At 43.3% G+C, this 23,963-nt stretch overlaps 1 protein-coding gene across 8 annotated transcripts in view; it reads right to left on the bottom strand.

The window, feature by feature from the left end:
- Positions 1 to 23,963, bottom strand: part of SYBU (syntabulin) — a 51,460-nt gene that overhangs the window by 7,022 nt on the left and 20,475 nt on the right. For 3 of the 8 annotated variants that reach the window (XM_066578537.1, XM_066578538.1, XM_066578539.1), the window contains exon 5: positions 9,376 to 9,481. In XM_066578537.1, the coding sequence (XP_066434634.1) occupies positions 9,376 to 9,481 (106 nt within the window). Of the gene's footprint in view, positions 1 to 672; positions 745 to 2,832; positions 2,887 to 9,375; positions 9,482 to 23,963 lie in introns of all 8 variants that reach the window. The other 5 variants (XM_066578532.1, XM_066578533.1, XM_066578535.1 and 2 more) reach the window with 3 other exon arrangements.

The raw sequence follows: 23,963 nt of genomic DNA, 5'->3' as shown, positions 1-23,963 counted from the left end.
GCAAGCTTTCGAACCTACTTATGGAAACTTAGGCTTGAAAGCTTGCTGTATCATCATCTCTTTTTGTTAGCCATTGAAAAAGGTATCATATCTACAAGATTACTTTGCTTCTTCTACTGAGAACAATCACATTTTGCTCTATGGTACAAAACTTTTTTTCTATTTTTGTCTGTATTACAGACCGAAATGGCTCGTTGAAGTCAATAGTATTGCATAAATATGTGATGAATATGCAAGATACATGTGTATTCACTGCATAGTTATGCATAAAAATGAACGAGGAATTCCTGCCCTTTTTTTTGCACAAGAAGGTTGAAAATTCGCACTGAATATGCAGCATTTCAGTCCATAAAAACGCAGCATATTCACGGACTGAAACTAAATACATCCGAGTGAATGAGTTCGTATTCGGATTGCCAGATTTGTAGTCGGCAAGGATTTTTTTTTCCCCATAAAATGAGAAAAATTAACTTCTACTTCATGTTTTTTTTTTTTATTCATTGAACTGGGTAAAACGTATGTCTGTTTTCAGCCTTACATACGGTGTTGCTATGACTTTGGTGTGTTTTTTTAGTCCCTTTGTAAGTCTTGGTTACATACGAGTGTAGGGTTTTGCAACACAATAGGGCCTCAGCCTGGGGTTCATTATCTTTTGGAAGTTATAATGCTTACCCATTGGTGTTGGGGGAGAACGGGACGTGACATGGGTCCCGAATACGGCCGTGTGGTTGGGGCCTTAGGGAGCTGGAGTAGAGACCCAAGGGAAAAAGAAGTGCTGGATAAATGCCTTTTCATTGTATGTTACAGTAAATTGATAGCATTCATTCATTCCAATCCTACATGATCAGGCGAAGGGTTTTAAACTAAGCTCTGTTCACACCACATCTTCAAGAAATATCTATTTTTTATTGCACTGGATGCATTTTAAGGATTTATTTTGAAGGCTTCCATTTAAGGATTTGTTGGATAAAAATAAAAGTATTCCATATTGTTGGATCCATCTGTCCATTTTTTCTTTTGGCTGGAAGAGCCGAGTAGTGTAGTAGTCTACCAAACGAATACCAAAAAGACACTTCCAGCACTGTAAACCTTTGGCATACAAACCTAGGAGGGCTGATTGAAAAGAAATGCTTGTATTTTTCCCATGTGGCAAATCTGGGAACACCACACAAGTGTTTGTTAACGTCATGCATCAATGTGTCTGAACCCTTAGTTGGACCGCCATACTCTTCAGCATTCTGTCACAGTGAGTGAAAGCACTTCATAGGCTTGCCACCATGGCGGATGAAGAAGACATTCCTGTAAAAGCATGGCAGAGGTGTGCGATCGAATTTTGTCTTCAGCTTAGGAAGAATGATAATGAAACGCTCAAAACGTTATGACAAGCATATGCTGATAAAAATAGCCGTATTGCAGTATTTCGGTGGTGGAAGCACCTACTGGAAGGCAGCATTCCGGCAAGTCAGACTTTTTAACAAGACTTGTAACAATGACTGGGAATTGTGAGCCAAAGCCAAAATAACAATACACAGACAGCTGTTTGGAGGCGATTGCCCCTCATTAGTGCGCAGCAGATTTCTTGCTTGGCTAGTGAGAAGCCTATAGACATAGGTCAGGAAGGGTATGGTTTCTCCTTGGGGAAAGCACCTAGAATGTGTGAGGAGACTCTCACATGCTCCTCTGAGAAATCAACAAATGGAAAGATGGAACAATACCTCTACATTGCCACTTCTTTCGGAAAGCAGCATTCTAGGTGCTCTCCTTTTGGATAAACGATACCCTTCCTGACTCATGTCTATAGGCCTCTTATTAGCCAAGCTAGAAACCTGCTTCACACTAATTAGGAGCAATCGCCTTGAAACAGCTGTCTGTGCATGGTTATTCTCTCTTTGGCTCACAATTCCCAGTCATTGTTACAAGGCTTGTTAAAAAGTCTGACATTGACTTGCAGGAATACTGCGTTCCAATAGGTGGCGCTGTAGAGATATTTTTCCATCTTCCCATTTAGAATGCTGAAGAGTATGGCTGTCCAACTGCCGGTTCAGACATATTGCACAAGTGTTTGTGAATGTCACGTAAAGGTGTTGCCAGATCTTCCATCTGGAAAAACATAAAAGCAGTCTTGATACTTTTCAGTCAGCCCTTGCATTTATCAGATGTATATCCCAAGTAAGATGTGAATAGAGTTAGTTGTTAACACTGCATTTAGGAAGGGAAGACAAAAACCTCATAGTTTAGGTAATGCAATAGGTTTACCTGCAGTCCCATAAAACCACCGGTAATGCAACATATGGCGACATCAACATGTTAACGCTGCTTGGCTCCGCTCTCTGTACCAGCAATATACAATACATGCTACAACTGTATTTTGTCTGGCTAGCATTACTTTATCGTTAGATTACGTGAATACGCCAATGTATGATCACAAAGAAGACAATACTGATGGATAAAGTGAATTAGGGTAAATTCACACCTATGTTAGAGCTCAGTTCAGGGTTTCCGTCTCTCTGCTCCGTTTTTGGAACAGAGAAACAAAAAAAACGGAAGCCTAACAGAATGAAAGCAGATGGAAACCTTTCCTTTTTTGTTTGCTTTTAATTAAACCCCATTGAAAATCAACAGGAAAAAACCTAGATCCGTTTTTCTAAGTTTTATTCTAGTTTTAAGGCTCCAAAAATGGAGCAGAGCGATGGAGACCTTGAGCCGAGTCCTAACGCAGGTGTGAATTCACCCTTAGTATGACCGATTCACATCTATGGAAGAGTGCATCAAAACTTCACAGGGTTTACACTATGATGTACACTTATATAGCAGAGGTCCACATGCAGTCACCTCTCAGTGGTAATCCTGGAGACGCGTTTCTGAGGCTCGGTACGGTAAGGCAGCCTTCCACAGCAGGAGAGAGGAGAAATGGTTGCCATCAAGAATTCATACAGTATAGGAAATATATAACACTGCCCCTCTATGTAGAAACCTGGGGACCCAGCCTACGTTCACCATCGCTACATATATATCAGAGGTCACCCATGTTCTATCATTCTTCCCTCCAACAATTCTATCACCGGGGACCCTGTACTAGGCACATACACCCCTCAGTGTCCAAGATTGGAGGAAACCTCCATATAGGATCAGTAGTTTAGATTTCAAGCTATGTTGTGACCTACTGATTGGCATTTTCTGGAGAAACACAGTAGTGGAAAAACGCCGTAATCTAGAAGGGCCTGGCATAGCGACCAGTTCAGTTTTTAAAAAAATGCCTGAAATGCTTTAAGCCATTAATCGTAGTAACACTTACTACTAGAGATGAGCGAGTAGACTCACTAAGGCATATTACTCGAGCGAGTAGTGCCTTAGCCGAGTATCTCCCCGCTTGTCTCTAAAGATTCGGGGGCCGGCGCGGGTGACAGGTGAGTTGCGGCGGGGAGCGGGGGGGGGGTGGGGTGGGTTAGAGAGGGAGAGAGAGATCTCCCCTCCGTTCCTCCCCGCTCTCCCCCGCCGCTCCCCGTCCCCCCGCCGGCCCCTGAATCTTTAGAGACGAGCGGGGAGATACTCGGCTAAGGCACTACTCGCTCCAGTAATGTGCCTTAGCGAGTATACTCGCTAATCTCTACTTACTACGCAATTTGATACTTTCTGGGGTTCCCCGTTGGTTTCTGTACTTTCTGGTCCCTGTTGACACAAACACGTGACTGCTGCAGCCAATCATAGACCACAGTAGCAACCTACTACAGCCATTGATTGGCTGTAGGACCAGAATGGCTAGAAATTGGCTGCAGTAGTCATATGTCACAATCAGGAAGTACCAAGAAACTAGCAGGGGATGCCTGGAAGTGGGAGTAAGGAGACTGTTGAGCATTACATTTATTTTAAAACATTGAGCTTTTTTTTTCTATGATAACTTTAAGAGGCTTGGCAAACCCTTTAAAGGGGTCGTGCCAAGTTATAAAGTTATCTTCTATCCACAGGATAGGGGATAACGTTGTGATCGGTGCGCATCCATTTAAGGCTAAAGTTAGCCAGAAACTGGAGAAAATCAAGTCAATGTACGTGGCGCTTCCTTTGAGTGGCACAGTGTGGTAGTCTCCAATACATCCTCACTCTATGCCAGTGCTTGTAATAAACATCCACAAGGTCTAGAGAGTGGAGCGGGCACATCTGGTAACCTCACGTGCTCCCGCTTGTCTGCCCACTCCATCCTGTAGAATTTCAGGTAACACAGAATGATCTGGGCAGTCACTTTCAGATTTTTTTCATATACAAGTGAATCATTATAAGTGAATGAGCACAAAAAAAAAAAAACAAACAACCAACCATTTTAATAATTAATATATTTCCTGGATTAAGAACTCCTTGCTTTGTGTTTACGGCTACTATGCAGAACTATGTCTCCATGGTAACAGACTACAAACTGTAGTCATACTTTCATCTGTAACATACATTTGTTATGCTAGTAAGTAGGGAACAGATAAAGAAAGTATGACTGCAGGATACGACTACAGAAGTTTTGTTTGTAGTCTTCTCATATGGTGTGTTTAGATTTAACGGTTAAAAAAATCATTAAAGCAAGTGAAAGGGAATAATAATGATTTGGTTTAAGTTTGAGCCAATGACCAGATGAACAAGAATCGTGCACTCTTTGTTCGTTGTTCAGTTTCAGCAGGACTAACAATCATTGTTGGCTTGTTCACTTCGTGTTGCATTTAAACTCTCCCGCCTCAGTGTTTAACATAGGAATTTGCAAATAAGGAAGATAGAACAATACCTCTGCAGTGCCATCTATTGGAAGGCAGCATTCCTGCAAGTCAATGTTAGACTCTTTATACAAGCCTTGTAACAGTGACTGGGAAATGAAAAAAAGTCTCCCCACTCACCTTCTAGGTGCTCTCCTTAAGGGAAATGATACCCCCCCCCCCTCACCCATATCTATAAGCCTCTTACTAGCCAAGCCAGAAACCTACTGCATACTGATGAGGGGCAATCACTCTGAAACAGTTGTCTGTGCATGGACTCTGGCTTGGTTTTCAATTCCCAGTCATTGTTATATGGGTTGTATAAAGAATCTAACATTGACTTGCAGGAATGCTGCCTTCCAATAGGTGGTGCTGCAGAGCTAATGTTTCATCTTCCTTATTTGCATATTTCCCAGAGGAGCATGGATGGCTTTACAAGTCTCCTCACTCACCTTCTAGGTGCTCTCCTTAAGGAGAAATGATACCTTTCCCAACCCACACAGGAATTTGAAACACTGAACGAAAAGTGAACAATTCTCAACAATGATCTGTCTATCTAAACAGTTCGCAAGAGTTCAAGCGAGTTAGCGGTGTCGTCACTTGCTTGTTCAAACGAGAAACTCCTCGTCTAAAATAGGCAACAGAGACATGGATCAGCGTAGGAGCTATAGACACAAAAATAACAGAAATGTTTTAATGAAGACTATTAGTAAAGTAGCTTCATTTTAGGCTCATTGAAGCAATACAAGTGGCTTTGTGAAGGTGAGCTGGGTATACAGAATGCTGCTGCTATAGCTAATCATCCACTACATTAAAACTGTATTCCCTTATAAAGGCTCTCAGACTGGATTGGATTACGGTTCGTTTTGTCTGTGATAAAGCCCACACGTCCTACAAGATTCAATATATTCATTAATGAGGGTAAATAAACGTGGGGGTTTTATCTGTCATAAACTGGGATATAAATCCCACATATCAAAAAACGATAAGATTGGAAGACTATTATATGCACAATCCAAGGAGTCTGTCTGTAATATAAGCCCTGGACTGTGCTCCTTATCCTTAGAGGTGTGAGGACAGATAAGGCAGGGTGCGGTCTACTTAGGTTTCAGGAATCCAGATATAAGAATTTCTTGAGAATTCTTTATAATGAATGGCTGAGCTGCAATGCCAGATACAGCCAGTGCACAAAAATTGGCGGTGTTCCTAGAAATAAAGTACACCCTCTTATCATTCTGGACAACCTCTCTAAAGTGGTTTTCCAGGACTAAACTATTGATGACCTATCCTGAATAGTTGATCTGTGGGTGTCTGCTGCTCGGGATCCCTCGGGATCGGCTGATTAAAAAGGCCACAGAACTTGGACAAGCACTACGGCTTCTTCTCTAGCCAGTAATATCATGTTCACTCATTAATTGGCTTAAGAATTGTTCAGACCCATTAAAATTAATGTGATTGAGCTGCAATACCAGGTACAGCCACTTCACCATGTACAGCACTGTGTCTGTCATGGACTAAAGTGACAGCAGCTCTTACCCGAGCACCACTGTCACTTCAATCAGCTGCTCAGTGGGAACACCCCCGTCAATGAGGACCTATCTTGAGGAGAGAGCATCGATAATTTAGCCCTGAAAACCCCCTTTAATTTGGTGAGGTCTGCTAATTGTTGCTTACTTAAGTCTTATATGTTCATTTGTTACAGACAAGCAATATGACCATAGAGTATATAGCCTTATCCTACCATATGAAACAAAACACAAAGTTCCCAACATTTTAAGGTGTATTATTTGTCTTTGATTAGCTCAGAGTGGTAAAAGGGGCTAAAAACATTCTTTTACTTAAAAGAAGTTATTTAGGCATCACCCACTGGGATTTACTGGGGTAGGAGCAGAAGTGCTGCGCCGACCTTCATGTAGTGTCCGGCACTTGTAATTGCAAGCACTGCTCTCATTGAAATCAATGGAAGCTGTGCTTGTAACTGCAGATTGGGGTCCCATTGATTTCAAAGAGAGCTGCGCCTGCAATTACGGCGGCTGGCCACGACACAGAGGTTGGGGCAGCGGCTTCCACTCCGACTCAGGCAGGTGCTGCCTGGATAACCCTTTTAAGCAATCTGTAATAAAACACGGCCTTCTTAAACTGGAATGCATCTACACGCTTGCTTCTAGGACATATCCACATATCAAGGAAATAAAGTCTCATTTTGGGATGATGGACGAGTTTACGCATATCATTTCTGTTACCAGTGGCCAACTATGCATCTAAAAAAAAGGTACTTTTACATGGGGCAACTATTACCCGAATTATCCCTGGAAACTGCAAATTCAGGTGATAATCATCCCGTGTACACGCAGTCGCCGCTAGGGCACTAAGCGAGAAATCACTCACCGGCCAAGGTGACTTTGGGCAACTCCTATTTACTGTAAATAGAGGTGGGCGTCTGGAACAAGCCGCGGCCAGTCCGCCTCCATTCACTTAAATGACTGTTGTTTGGCGATAGTCCGTGGGACGGCAGCGCCAAACAGTCAAACTATGTAAAGGTATGTTAAAATTGCTGGTACATAACACAGCACATACCCTCTGTTTTCCAGTGTCCATCTGTGATCCCGCACTGGGAAAAGCCATGGCCCAAAGTTTTAGACCTCTGGATCCTTTCCCGTGTAATATGAAAATTATCAACTGGCTTATCATGTAAGGAGTTAAGGCCCATCTACACGAGCAGATAATCGCTCAAAGATCGCTCAAATGACAGTTTGAGGGACAGCTTTGAGCAACTGTTTTGCATAAAAAATAATTGGTATTCAAGTAGCTTCTCAGCTACTTTAATGCCAATTATGTATGTTAATTAAGCCTTTCTTGAACACAGCTAATAGCCAGAGGCTATTATCTGCGCTCAGATCCTTTGTTCTCCACGGGGAAAACAATGCTATCAGCACTCCCCCAAGAAGAACGACTGATAAAACTGATTGTTAAAAATCAAGTGAGCTTGATCAGCAAAAGGTGCCAAAATGCTGGTGCCCCGCACCCATTTACACGCATCGATTATCGCTAAAGCGATCGCCAATGAGCGAAATTTTAGCGATAATCGTTCAGTGTAAATGGGCCTTTACACAGGAATCTACTTCACTGTAAAGGCCCATTTACACACACAGATAATCTTTCAAAAGATTAAAAAGATCAGCGATCATTTTGCATAAAGTACTAATAGGCATTAATTGCTATTAGTACTTTATCAGCTTCATTTGCATGCAAATGAGCTTCTGGGAGCTCTTACAGAACTGAACAGGAGGTCTGAGCTCTGTAATTAGCTCCATTGTTCAGCCATAGGCTGCTTAAAGAAAATAATGTAATCTCTAGCTCCTCCTGGAGAATGCAGCATCATGGACAGCAGACACAGTGTGCAGTCCTACTTATAAGCTGTTCTGTCTGTGGGGCTGACAGTTGAGAACAGCTGATACAATGTGATCAGCTGTAACCAGCTTTCCCCAGGCAGAACCCAGCATGCGGTCCTGATTATCAGCTGTTCTGCCTATAGTTTTCAAGCAGAACTGAAAACCATTGTTCGGCAGAAAACTGAAAGATGGGCACATTTAGACACAACGATTATCACTCAAAAGATGGCTTTTGAGCAAATTTTGAGTGACAATCGTTGTGTCTAAATGGGCCTTAAGACTGTGAAGATTTGTAGAAGAGAATCTCCCTTTGCTGGACAGGAAGTTCTATGCAGTTGGCCCACCTGGTCAGACCTTCAAAGATATTTTAGAACCTCAGGTCAGTAAAAAAAAAACAAAAAAAAAAAACGTATATAATATACAATTTTTTGGATTCTTTTCGTATTTAGTCGGAAAAGCCAAAAATATGGAAAATAATTAAAAATGTTGCTGATATCCTCACTAATCCTGAGAATGGGGATCCAGTGTCTCCCTCTCTTTTCTTCACCACTTCTTCCACCTGCAGTGGCTTTACATTGAATAGAGCGTTAGTCGAGAATGCACGGTCAGCGCTCCATTCATTTCAGTGGGGCTGATGGAAATACTTGCCAAACAGCTATCTCTGCAGTCCCATTGAAAATGAATGGAGTAACAGAATACTTGCGCAACAGTCGCATTGTTCATTCTCCTCCTCACTGCAGAAGATGCAACAAGTGGATAGGGGGTAACAAAAGGATAGTGAGTATCTCAGAATTCTGTTACAACCCCTTTAAGTGAAGGCCATTAGAATTACCAGGAGGGTCTCAGATATCTTGTAATTTAAAAGGGTTATTGGGGCTCCTTGATATTTGTGTGTTTAGCACTGGGTATAAAAAACCCCCCAAAAATAAAGGGAATGTTTCACATTGAACATGCCGTTCTTTCTATGGGCAGCATCTTATTGAGCAGGAGCGCTGCAAAAATGAATATACTGTATATTGCAATTATTGAGTTTAGGAGGCCTCTTAATATTAGGACCGCCCACTGGACTCCTGAGCTCTGGACTAGTAGCAAATTTAAATAAATTACAAGAATATTTTCCCACAACATTCAATATCAAATTGCTCAGCTCTATCTGCTCTATAACATTCTGCTTACAGATAGGACATATCATTCAATGTAAGAGGTTCCCAGTTAGCAGAACACATCAAGAACTGTGTGACTAACAGTCTTACTTGCGTGAGAATGACGTCTTCTTGCCTCCTGGCACGGCATTTATATGAACCTCTGGAGCAGAAATGCTGCCGGTACTGCTGGATGAACTGAAGTCCGCTTCACTTCCTGCAACCAGACAAGAAAACAGAACAAAACCTGAGTGCTCTGCCAAATACCTGCAGGAGAGATCAAAACGCTTCATATCACCCAGGAGGTAAGCTGAAAGAAGGATTTTAGAGGGCAGGAGTAATATTGTCAGGAAGATCTTCACCATACAAGCGCAATTGAACCCAAGTGTTCGTGCGTTATACATCAGGGCTATTGGGTACATAACTTATCACAGTGGAGACACATTATCTGACATATTGTGCTTTAAGGAAATGGCCATCTTATCCTTTATCAATACGATCTGCACGTGGACACCTACATTTTAGATTATAGCCGTTAGCTGCATATTAACCACTTATTTTCCTTTTTCTTATAGCATTGGAGGGTGAGGGTAGATCCTAGAACTCTCCTGGCCAGTGAATCAGCAAGTTTTTTTTTGTCAAGACCAAAATGTAACATTCACAAAATAATAAATTTACACCTTCCATTTCAGAAAGTAGTATACTAGCCTACATTAACTTTGTCACCTAAACAACACTGCATGTATGTATGTATGTATGTATGTATGTATGTATGTATGTATGTACAAATGCTGTATATACTCTTTGTATACAGAGTAGTCAATGGAAGCCATCCAACCCACGGCCCATTTGCAGCCGCGGATTCTGCAGGAAAAGCAGGAGTTTAAAAAAAATCTGTACTGCGCATGTCTGACAACAATCCATGCAGACAAGCCCCAGTACAGATGAAGAATAAGAAAGACCGGTACACGCAGACATCGCAGCTGCCTGGGACAGATTTCGCATATGGTTGCCTAGCTGACCAGACTAGTTATATAGCTGCTGATATGTGCGGCTGAGCTAAATTGCCCCACAGAAAAGAGTGTCAGTATTGAAGACTGTGTGGAGTCAGGGGACTCTGGGGGCACACTATCCGCAATGAAGGTAACTCCAGAACTGTTGCCTGTGTAGTGGCCTAGAGTTAAAGTGTCTTTATGTGTGTACTGATGTCTGTGCTGTGTGTTTAGTCAGCCTATGTCAGTTGTGTGTACTGTCCCTTTAACTTGCGGAGTGTGTATGACATGGGGAGGGAGTCAGACTTGGAGAAGGAGTTGTGGTCGGGGAGTGAAGAAGAGAGGGTGTGTGTCGTGGAGGAGCAGAGGGAGTGCGTCTCAAGAGGAGAATGTGAAGGTGTCCAGGAGAAGGGAACCGTGTGTGGAAGAGGTAGAAACTCTAAAGTTTCCCTGAGCCGTGTCTCGGGTCCATCCCTGTGGCTGTGGGATGCCTCTCCCCCAAGGAGTGTGAGGATCAGATTCTGTTTTTCTGGAATGGCAGTGGCGAGTGCACAGAAGCACCTATCAATCTACCGCAATTGTGAGTACTAACAAGGACTGTGTAGAGAGAAGATTGGAAGTGATTGGAACGGAGAAAGAAAAAAGAATGTAACGGAGAAAATGAGAGTGGTTGTTGTATGTACCTAACAAGTAACAGAAGTACCCCCAAAACCATCTGACAGTTAACTGAGGCTGCAGATGCTCAAAAGGTTACATTTGGGAAGAGTGACTCTTGGATACAAACTTGTTGAAGGAAGAATTCTTAGACAAAGTATTTTTGCATTGTAATGCTTAAGACTGTTTAATTGGAACTGAAGTAAAGAAAGAAACAGTGTAACGTTAACTGTTGTGGACTCTGTTGTTTAATCTGATTACTACAAAGAGATACTGGCGTCACGAAGACAAAATGGGTAATAATAAAGTTTATCCAGCGCTGTTGCTGTTACTGGGTCCTGCGTGCAGTTGGGCTGCTTACACTTTGGATCTGTTGGGAGGAGATGGTACAGCTACTCGTGATGTATTTCTTGAGTTTACCCCACCATCTTTCTGGGACAAAAGGACTGACCCTGTCCGCTACACCTGCAGTTGTTGGAGTGGCGATTTCTTAAAAGAGTGAAATAAGGGCTGAAAATAATGTGAAAATCAAATGTGATAAAGTTAATGAGATGGCTGGTAAACCAAGGAGCGATGTAGCCAGTGTAGTTTCGGGTGAGACTGGTGTCCTAGCTAGTAGCAACCAAAGATATAATGCATTACAATGTGATGTAATAAAAAGGTAAGGGGTACTAAAAATGTACCGAAAATGTTAATTTTCTCTACATGAGCTGTGGTACATTAAATACAAGGGATAGCGAGTTAGTTAATAAAGGAAACCTTTTCTTGCAAGTACAGGGGGCAGATAGGAAATCAGAGAAAAGTTTCTAGATTCTGTGGAGGTGTAGATCCACAGTGGGATGGGAAAGAAGCTATTCATGCCAAGAGTGAGACAGTGGTAGCTAGGCTTCAGGAGAAGCTAGCTAAGGTTAGGGCACAACTAGACGGACGGTATAAAAGGGTAGTTCCAGCCTAGGAAAAGAATCATAGAAACATAGAGAGGTAGTTGAAGAAACTGTTTCCTACAAGTTCTGGGCTGACCAAGAAAATATATGGCTGAAGACAAAAGGTAAATAATGTTGAGAAGCAGCGCATGGTTTGAGGAGGAGTGTGCCCACCTCAAATGTGAAGTTGTCAAGGTACGCAGTGATGCAGAAGAGAAGTGTCGCTATGTGAAATAAGCGTATGACCAGAGGATACTGAAAGCAAGGTAAGAGTTCTCAAGCTGAGTGCTCACGCAGAAGGTAATGTTTGTTGGCAGAAAAGGAACCTGCCCAGTGTGCCATTGCTGATTAAGCTGAGAGGGAAAGTTACATGGCAGAGGAAGGGGCCACTAGACGGCTGAAGCAGAAAGGTTCCTGGAAGAAAAGTTGAAGGTTTAAGTCTCCCTAAAAGTAGAGAGTAGACGAGAAGGAGTACCTCAGAGGGTGAGGGTGAAGCTGACCTGAGACGGGCACTGAAAGAGCAAGAGGCTCATTGCACACAAGATTATGAAGAAAGAATCTTGTGGCGGAAACAAGCCACTAAAGAGGAGAGGAAATGCCAAAATGAGAGACTGAAAGCTTTCTGAAGACGACAGAGACTATTGGAAAGTGAAGTACTCCAAGTGAAGACCGAGATGAAGGAGGTCTTTGAAGAAAAGGCTGTGTTACAAGGTTTCTTCATGAAGTTGAGCACGAAGGTAAAACACTAGGCGCCAGTCGTGTTGCTGAAAAGGAGGTTCAGAGACTATTGAAGTCTCGGTCTTTGTTAAGGCAGCAAGTAAAAGTCATGAAGGCCCGGTTGAAGATGGTGAGATGTGTGACAGGGGAGATGATCCATGTTAAGAAAAAGAAACTTTCTGTGAAAAGGAAGGCGGAGCGTGGCGATGATCCCAAAATGCTGTCACTTGGAAGTCAAGACATTACAGCCTGTTATTGGCTCCTATGGATGCCTCAGCTACACTGGAAGAGAGTGAAATTTAAAAAAAGAAAAAAAGGAGAAGAACTCCTATATGATGCCATGGGGGACATTGATGTTAAAAAAAAAAAAAAAATGTTTTATAAAATTTTTTTTATACCCACCACCAACGCAAACGGTGGCCATATGTGCCCTGTAATCCGAGACTATGCACATTATATATCAGAACGTCCAAAAGAAAACGAGGAACCCATTCCTGTACTTTATTTTAGCACAAGTATACCAATTGTAAAAAGAAACTATAGATACATTGGTGAAAAAAACAATGGGGAAAAAGATATATATATAAAAAATAGCCCTATGCTTCACAGGAAAAAAAAAAAAAAAAAAAGAAGCTGCAAAAATAATTTGGGTAGATAAGGAAGAAAAAAAAATAAGGACGGTAAAACCACCACATGGGTAAAATCCCTAAAAAGGACCAAAACATCCTGATCCTTAAGAGGTTAATAGGTTGGAAATTGATGACAGGTTCCCTTTAAATAGCTCATCTGAACTGAAAGTAGATTCTTAGGTGGCTCTATAGTTGATTAAGTTGAATTTAGGTACTGTGGCCCCCCAAAATATAGTCATGTGAACACGTCCAAAGACGGAAGCAATAAAACGAGTAGACAAGCCAAGCCAAGACCACGTGATTGTTTGGCTGCTGTTCTACGTTACACAGATCGTCTGTAAGAGGCAGAACAATCTACTTGCATCTTTAATGGAAAGCTTGAAAACAAAAAGGACGCCCCCTGGGCGGCATGCAGCGGATACCAGATGTACCGTGTATCTGCTCTCCTGGAGGAGCACGCAATCCGTGCTGGTGTTGTCATGGTAACAGACTTTAATGCATCCTTGTGCATGCAGGTCAAGTAAGCAAATCGAGAAGGCTCCATGACAACAAAAAGGCAAAATGACAAACCCGAACCGCCAGCAGCTGCCGAGCCAAACAATTTATATCACCTCCAGCCTCCTGCAGAGCGGGTGAACCATAATGGGGACGATAATGAGAAGAAGAAGATTTCCAAAAACTACGACATAGTAAAACTAAATTTTTAAAAATCTTCCTCTAAGACTAGAAGGGGTTAATATATATATTTTTCTTTAAACACCCATTAGGACAGATTATTCACCCGATAATGTCAATATGGGGCGGGGTCACACTGCAGTTAGGTCAGCTTCACACGAGCGGATGCATATTTACAGAATGAACAATACTTTTTTGCGTGAGCATCGGCGTATATTTTGCTGTATTCTGCGTGCGCAGGGCATGCCCATTTGTGTGTGCAAAGAAAAAACACACCCATGCTCCCAGCCACTGAAATGGCTAATTAGTCCATTGAGTTCAAGAAGCGGATTGCAGTTGTGCATGCCTATTGACTTCTATGGGAATTTTTGGTGCACAGAAAAGCAGAGCATGCTGCATATTGTTTTTGGCACAATCAAAACGCGCAGGAAAAACATACCCATTTTATCAAATCCATTGAAAATCAATGGGTTCTATGTACTAAGTATTGTGCGCAAGTGGAGCTTATCTTCAGGTTATGTGATAATTGCCCGATAATCCTTTTGTTAAAGGCAGCTTCCCACGGATGTATTTGCCCATGCAAGATTTGTACGCACGATACGCTGAGAATAGAACTCACTGACTTCAATGGGTGCATCCTACATAGCCTTTTAAATCACATCATGGGTTTGTCCTGCACCCATGTGAAATGTTCTTGTTAGTGCAAAAAGAGTAAGATGCACAAAGAGCAGGCAAAATGCGATGCTCACGGCGCAAATATATCGAGCTAACGCGTGCAATTTTGCGCATACACCCATATGAAGCCAGCCTAAATAGTTGCTCATAGTTTACAAGCTCTCACTACTTGCTGTAATACATTTTAGCCAGCTCCCCTCTTGTACTACATCCATGACGAGCTTGTGCATACATACAGCAGCCAATCTGAACAGGAAGCATATTTGGTATTTCAGCCGCACTTCAGTAGCAGTGAACGATTCCAGCAACCTGATTGGTTGTTGGATACACACCCCCCTTTGGAGATCTGCACGAGTGGGTGGCCCGTTAAATGAGCAGCAGCACGGCCATAGGATGGTCAGTAACTAACCCCAACCCTAAACCCAAACCCTAACCCTAAACCCAACCCTAAACCCTAACCCTCTGCTGGTCTTGTGAAGTTGCACTCGTGCACATCTCCAAAGGGGGGTGTGTACCCAACAACCAATCAGGTCGCTGGAATTTCTCACCGCTACTGAAGTGCGGCTGAAATACCAAATATGCGAACAGGAAGAGCTGCAGCCTGATCAAACAGGAGGTGGGTTTCAGACTCCCAACAAACAATGCAGGTGAATTGGAAGCTGGCCACCAACATCTGTAGGCTTTTAGCTGCTGTATATGTGAATTCTTATGAAACAGCAGATCTGGTCAATGGATTCTTCTTGAAGACCTGTGAAGATCCATCAGTTGTAAACAAGGTTTAAGTAGAAGTTAAAGGGGTTTTCCAAGCAAGAACTATTGATGAACCTATCTGCAGGATAGGTCATCAACACCTGAGCCACGCCACTCAGTATCCCCAGCAATGAGCCGTTCGCCTGGCCCGTGCATCATGAGGGACAGGAGCACAAGTGCTCTAGAAGGCTTCACTACCATTGAAATCAACGGAAGCTGAGGAGTCGATTACACTTCCATGTCCGTCTCCAGTGTTGGAGGCGGAAGCTCCGGAAGTGTGATAGCCGGTTTCAGCTCCCATTGATTTCAATGGAAGGAAAACCAGCTAGGTCACCTATACTCCTGTCGGACACACTGCACTGTAGGGACAGGCAACATCTCTCTGCCAGGGATCCTGAGAGGCGGGTTCCCAGTGATTAAATACTGATGAACTATCCTGAGAGCTGCAATGCTCTTTTTCCCCTACTCACCACTGCTCTTCAGTATGGGCTCTCCTTAGCTTTGACTCCCAGTGCTTAGAATATGACAAGTGGGTGATCTCCACTGCTCACTGGCAGTCGATATTGTCCTTGACTGATTGTGAGCGGTAGGGACCACCCATTTCACACACTCAGAATGTTGGGAGCCAAAAACAAAGGGTGGCCCATATGGGAGAACAAGGGTGAAAAACAATATCATCAGTTGCCCACAGTTGCAAAGCTATACGACTGAACCCGCCGACAAAAATGTGCATCATAAAACTTCTGTATACTAATATGTTGGAAGACTGGCGATTGATCCAAGTTTGATAATTGTGCTGTTTTAGCTTATAGAGTTATTAGTACTTTATATTTTGGAGCGGCATTTTTGAAAAGCCAATTCAAAAAGGTGACAACCAACATGGTGGAATTTTTCAGTAATCATTTTTTCAAAAACAGCTGGTGCAACAAACAGAAGAATACCAATTACCAAGGTTTGGCTACGGTATTGGAGTTTTAGGGCCATATGTACTTTGAGAAGGTGGACTTAGGGTTTTGGATGCCATGAGCTGCACTGTTATCTCTCCTTGCATTATATTCGCATATGATATCCAGAGAGTAGACTTGTAGCTTGTTGCTCGGGGTTCTGCTTAAATACTTACCTCTCTGCTCTAGTTATATTTATTATCTTAATAGATTTCCTTCCCAAAATAGGAACATCTATTTTTATAGATGTAATACACCCATCCGTTACTTCTCACATGTCTATGCCAGCTATGGTAGGTGGATAATGAGCCTCGCCCTTTCCTTAAGGAACATGAAATAAATGAAGAAATATTCTAACACAGAGCAATTAAATTCCACAAAACTAAAGTGGTAATACAGTGGAGCCTGTGCTTGCATATTGAAAAGCAAAACCATATACAATCTACTATATACAGGTGATCACGATTAAACTAGAGATGGTTAGAGGTCTCCCGCAGGAAAACTATGTGGCAGAACCCAATAAAATTTGGTACGATACAATGGGCCCTCCTTGTACATGTCCCTATAGATACGGTACAGTGTGCCCTCCTTGTACATGCTCCTATAGGCACGGTACAGTGTGCGCTCCTTGTTCATGTTCCTATAGGCACGGTACAGTGTGCTCTCCTTGTACATGTTCCTATAGGCACGGTACAGTGTGCTCTCCTTGTACATGTTCCTATAGGCACGGTACAGTGTGCTCTCCTTGTACATGTTCCTATAGGCACGGTACAGTGTGCTCTCCTTGTACATGTTCCTATAGGCACGGTACAGTGTGCTCTCCTTGTACATGTTCCTATAGGCACGGTACAATGTGCTCTCCTTGTACATGTTCCTATAGGCACGGTACAATGTGCTCTCCTTGTACATGTTCCTATAGGCACGCTACAATGCGCTCTCCTTGTACATGTTCCTATAGGCACGCTACAATGCGCTCTCCTTGTACATGTTCCTATAGGCACGCTACAATGCGCTCTCCTTGTACATGTTCCTATAGGCACGCTACAATGCGCTCTCCTTGTACATGTTCCTATAGGCACGCTACAATGCGCTCTCCTTGTACATGTTCCTATAGGCACGCTACAATGCGCTCTCCTTGTACATGTTCCTATAGGCACGCTACAATGCGCTCTCCTTGTACATGTTCCTACAGGCACGGTACAATGTGCTCTCCTTGTACATGTCCCTATAGGTACGGTACAATGTGCTCTTCTTGTACATGTCCCTTTAGGCACGGTACAATGTGCTCTCCTTGTACATGTCCCTATAGACACGGTACAATGTGCTCTCCTTGTACATGTCCCTATAGACACGGTACAATGTGCTCTCCTTGTACATGTCCCTATAGACACGGTACAATGTGCTCTCCTTGTACATGTTCCTATAGACACGGTGCAATGTTCCTATAGATATGATACAATGTGCTCTCCTTGTACATGTTACTATAGATATGGTACAATGTGATCCCCTTGTACATGTTCCTATAGACACGGTACAATGTGCTCTCCTTGTACATGTTACTATAGATATGGTACAATGTGATCCCCTTCTACATGTTCCTATAGATACGGTACAATGCGCTCTCCTTGTACATGTTCCTATAGACACGGTACAATGCGCTCTCCTTGTACATGTTCCTATAGACACGGTACAATGCGCTCTCCTTGTACATGTTCCTATAGACACGGTACAATGCGCTCTCCTTGTACATGTTCCTATAGACACGGTACAATGCGCTCTCCTTGTACATGTTCCTATAGACACGGTACAATGCGCTCTCCTTGTACATGTTCCTATAGACACGGTACAATGCTCTCTCCTTGTACATGTTCCTATAGACACGGTACAATGCTCTCTCCTTGTACATGTTCCTATAGACACGCTACAATGCGCTCTCCTTGTACATGTTCCTATAGGCACGCTACAATGCGCTCTCCTTGTACATGTTCCTATAGGCACGCTACAATGCGCTCTCCTTGTACATGTTCCTATAGGCACGCTACAATGCGCTCTCCTTGTACATGTTCCTATAGGCACGCTACAATGCGCTCTCCTTGTACATGTTCCTATAGGCACGCTACAATGCGCTCTCCTTGTACATGTTCCTACAGGCACGGTACAATGTGCTCTCCTTGTACATGTCCCTATAGGTACGGTACAATGTGCTCTTCTTGTACATGTCCCTTTAGGCACGGTACAATGTGCTCTCCTTGTACATGTCCCTATAGACACGGTACAATGTGCTCTCCTTGTACATGTCCCTATAGACACGGTACAATGTGCTCTCCTTGTACATGTCCCTATAGACACGGTACAATGTGCTCTCCTTGTACATGTTCCTATAGACACGGTGCAATGTTCCTATAGATATGATACAATGTGCTCTCCTTGTACATGTTACTATAGATATGGTACAATGTGATCCCCTTGTACATGTTCCTATAGACACGGTACAATGTGCTCTCCTTGTACATGTTACTATAGATATGGTACAATGTGATCCCCTTCTACATGTTCCTATAGATACGGTACAATGCGCTCTCCTTGTACATGTTCCTATAGACACGGTACAATGCGCTCTCCTTGTACATGTTCCTATAGACACGGTACAATGCGCTCTCCTTGTACATGTTCCTATAGACACGGTACAATGCGCTCTCCTTGTACATGTTCCTATAGACACGGTACAATGCGCTCTCCTTGTACATGTTCCTATAGACACGGTACAATGCGCTCTCCTTGTACATGTTCCTATAGACACGGTACAATGCTCTCTCCTTGTACATGTTCCTATAGACACGGTACAATGCTCTCTCCTTGTACATGTTCCTATAGACACGGTACAATGCTCTCTCCTTGTACATGTTCCTATAGACACGGTACAATGCTCTCTCCTTGTACATGTTCCTATAGACACGGTACAATGCGCTCTCCTTGTACATGTTCCTATAGACACGGTACAATGCGCTCTCCTTGTACATGTTCCTATAGACACGGTACAATGTGCTCTCCTTGTACATGTTCCTATAGATATGGTACAATGCGCTCTCCTTGTACATGTTCCTATAGATATGGTACAATGCGCTCTCCTTGTACATGTTCCTATAGACACGGTACAATGCGCTCTCCTTGTACATGTTCCTATAGACACGGTACAATGCGCTCTCCTTGTACATGTTCCTATAGACACGGTACAATGCGCTCTCCTTGTACATGTTCCTATAGACACGGTACAATGCGCTCTCCTTGTACATGTTCCTATAGACACGGTACAATGCGCTCTCCTTGTACATGTTCCTATAGACACGGTACAATGCGCTCTCCTTGTACATGTTCCTATAGACACGGTACAATGTGCTCTCCCTGTACATATTCTTATAGATATGATACAATGTGCTCCTTGTACATGTACCTGTAGATATGACACAATGTTTTCTCCTTGTACATGTTCCTATAGATATGGTACAATGTTTTCTCCTTGTACATGTTCCTATAGACACGGTACAATGCGCTCTCCTTGTACATGTTCCTATAGATATGGTACAATGCGCTCTCCTTGTACATGTTCCTATAGAACACGGTACAATGCGCTCTCCTTGTACATGTTCCTATAGACACGGTACAATGCGCTCTCCTTGTACATGTTCCTATAGGCACGGTACAGTGTGCTCTCCTTGTACATGTTCCTATAGACACGGTACAATGCGCTCTCCTTGTACATGTTCCTATAGACACGGTACAATGTGCTCTCCTCCTACATGTTCCTATAGATATGGTACAATGTGTTCCCCTTGTACATGTTCCTATAGATATGGTACAATGTGTTCCCCTTGTACATGTTCCTATAGATATGGTACAATGTGTTCTCCTGGTACATGTTCCTATAGATATGGTACAATGTGCTCCTCTTGTACATGTTCCTATAGATATGGTACAATGTGTTCCCCTTGTACATGTTCCTATAGACACGGTACAATGCGCTCTCCTTGTACATGTTCCTATAGATATGGTACAATGCGCTCTCCTTGCACATGTTCCTATAGACACGGTACAATGCGCTCTCCTTGTACATGTTCCTATAGAACACGGTACAATGCGCTCTCCTTGTACATGTTCCTATAGACACGGTACAGTGTGCTCTCCTTGTACATGTTCCTATAGATATGGTACAATGCGCTCTCCTTGTACATGTTCCTATAGACACGGTACAATGCGCTCTCCTTGTACATGTTCCTATAGATATGGTACAATGCGCTCTCCTTGCACATGTTCCTATAGACACGGTACAATGTGCTCTCCTCCTACATGTTCCTATAGACACGGTACAATGTTTTCTCCTTGTACATGTTCCTATAGACACGGTACAATGCGCTCTCCCTGTACATGTTCCTATAGACACGGTACAATGCGCTCTCCTTCTACATGTTCCGATAGACATGGTACAAGGTAGTAACCAGTAGCGCGTGATCAGGCAATGTGAGAGTTCTAGCGCTGCAGTTATACTGTACCAATCTGAATACCTCCAGTATTATACTTCCACGGGATAAAAAAACTGTCCTGGTCATGTGATGTATGTACTGTACTTGGCCCATTACATGACACAGCTCTAACAACTGTATTTGTAATGAGGAGTACACCCGTGTGTGCATCACATGACCACATGGGGCAGATTTGCTGTGGAGAATCTGCAGTACATCCACAGCACTAAATTCACATCAGAATTTGGTATGGATTTCATCCCTTCCTTTGACGAGATGGAATCCGCACAGCAAAACCGCTGCCATTACCGACATGCTACGGATTAATTTTCCACACTGATTTAGGATACACGCACACTGGCTTCTGTTGCCATCCGATTTTCGGATCAATAGTCAGAGTAAAAATTTTTAAAAATTGCGGCACGACCTATTCTTGTCCGATTTTCAGACATGTCAATGTGTCATGTTCAGCGCAACGGTCAGCACAAGGATGGAACGTGCAAGTTGCCCCGGAAAATATTGGACACAACTTTTAAAAACGCTCATGTGCATAATGCGGATTTTTCGTGCATACTGTACAGTCCACACCAGAAATTTGCGGTAAATCCACTCGGTGTGAACATAGCCCAATGGTGGCCATGTTTGTTTTTAGAGATAAGAAGCAGTGAAATATATCTGTTAAACCTGTTATCAGTAGGGTCAACGTTGAGTGGTATGTGATAAATGTCCGACACCAATAAGGAGAGGGTTGGTGGACCCAGTTACACCAGGCAAAGTGGCTCAATTAAAAGGGGTTGTCCCACAGCTAGCTGTTTTTAGACAGCTCTGTACATTGTGCAGTGGCTCAGGTTGGTACTGCAGGCTGAATCCCGTTCACTTCAATAGGATTGAGCCTGCAGTACCAAGCTAGGCCACTGCACAATGTAGAGAGCATCTGAAAACAATGTAGAGATGAGCGAGCGTACTCGGAAAAGCACTACTCGCTCGAGTAATTTGCTTTATCCGAGTATCGCTGTGCTCGGGTCTGAAGATTCGGGTGCCGGCACGGAGGTAAGCTCTTTCTCTCCCTCTCTCCCGCCCGCTCTCCCCTGCTCCCCGCTGCGACTCACCTGTCAGCCGCAGCGGCACCCGAATCTTCAGATCCGAGCACAGCGATACTCGGATAAAGCACATTACTCGAGCGAGTAGTGCTTTTCCGAGTACGCTCGCTCATCTCTAAAACAATGGGACAACCTCCTTTAACCTTTCCATTAGTCCCATAGACTTAAATGAACATACCTGTGCAGATAGAGTATGAAGGCTAGTGTGAAAGTACAGGACAAGGTCTTTGTGGCCCAAGCTGATCAGGCAAATTGCCTTGCAGAATATTCTAGCCAATATATTGGTATACATCGATACACCGAACCTTAAAAGGGGTTGTTTGTGAAATGCACACATCCCCTCTTATAATACTTCCATTAGCGATAGAAGAGCATATTGTTCAGTGAAACAGCCAATGAGGACTTCCATCCATTTGTTAGCACTCATTGGTGAAGCCCCCTTCACAAAGGACGTCTCTAAGGCGCTAAAGCATGCAACGGCCTTTCCAGTGAGGATTGCTCAATGAATAGTAGTGGAGCGGATCGGGGATCATTTCGGCCCACCCACCTCCATTCACAGTAAACAGGCAGTTGACCATAGATGAAAGACTGCCTGTTTAGACCCAACGATGCAGAGTAAGACTAATAATTTCTTGGGTCTGCATGAAAACCCAAACAGCAATTTATCGCTGATTATTCTTTCACTACATGTGTGCACACCTAATGGTTATCGTGCAAACTGCTCAATCTAATGAGTGGTTTGTATAATAGTCACCATCGGGCGGACCAATCACGCTCCCTGCAGTGCAGTGACAGACTGGTTGTGAGCAATCACAACTGCAGTCTCTTAGTGGGAGGGAGGGCCATGGGCCTGGGGGAGTCTGCAGCTTGTAATTGGCTGCTGGCTCCCCAGGTAACAGTCCTTTACCTGCGGGCCACGACGGTGAAACGGCATGTGGTGTGGGCCTGTGGCCCCTGTTTGCTAAGGGGCCGGGTCGCAATCATTGCGATACACTAGTGGTTATGCCCCTGCCTCAAGGCATTCTTCACTTCAAATTAAGTTGCGCCTCCTACAAGGTGTCATCCTAGATGATCAATACCTTGTCTTGGCTCTGACACTTCCAGTCTGCAGCCTAATATGGCCACCTGACTTGATGGAATAGAGGTCTGGTGTCCTCTGTTCTCATGATGATAAGTGATGGTCCCAAAAGGTTCTCAACTCACGACAAGACACAACTCGGGTAGCTGTACCGTGACAAGCTGTGCAGCTCTGTGACCACCACATGTCCTGGACAGAGATCTAAAACTTTGAACTATACAAACATTTATGTATCTTGTAAAATTGGAATACCCCTTTAATACCCCTTTTTTAATTTAAAAAAAGGGGGAATACTTTTCAAAGTTGAAAGTTCCATAAATGTTTCCTGCATTGTTACCTGCTGTTATAGACACAAGTCACACGCGTATGACTGTGACCATTTAACCTGTGCTGTTCTGGCATCAGCTATAGGAGAGTTGAAAAAGCTGACATTGAAAACACCAGGAATTTGCAGACAAGAGGGAATGACAATCGGACTCGCAGCGAGGGTGAATGGAGAATACTGTTACAGCGCTGCACCATCCATCTCCCTGTGACTTGTCTAAACAAGAGACTGTTACTAAAACAGAATATTTCCACAGCCACGACAAACTAAACTAAAAGCACATTACAGCTACGAGCCAGCAACACATCAAAACAATACAAAGATGATCCTTCGACAAGATCCTCATAAAATTTATATTTATATATATATTTATTATGCACAGTCTGCGGTGACCGGGCCACTCCACCTGACCATTGTGGGGCATGTTAAGGTAGTCATCACGGTTGGCTCTGCAATCTCTCCCCCGGCAATGTCGGCAAAGCCAGGAATGACCCAGTCATGGTGACGCCAGTACCATGGGGGGTGGACTCCGGGTGATGATGAAATAACAAGGACAAGTCCACGTAGCTTCGTAGTAAACCGCAGGTACACAGTTTACCGAGCAGCATTCAATAAACAGTTTACCAGAGTACAGTTCACAGTGATGCAGTCTTACTCGGCCCTTAAATTCACATTACTCTGGTTACACAATTTTCCACACAAAGCTTTGCTTTCACACTC

The sequence above is a fragment of the Eleutherodactylus coqui genome, chromosome 9 (assembly GCF_035609145.1).
Source record: "Eleutherodactylus coqui strain aEleCoq1 chromosome 9, aEleCoq1.hap1, whole genome shotgun sequence".
NCBI classification, from domain to species: Eukaryota; Metazoa; Chordata; class Amphibia; order Anura; family Eleutherodactylidae; genus Eleutherodactylus; species Eleutherodactylus coqui.
This window is presented reverse-complemented; position numbering and strand designations above follow the sequence as displayed.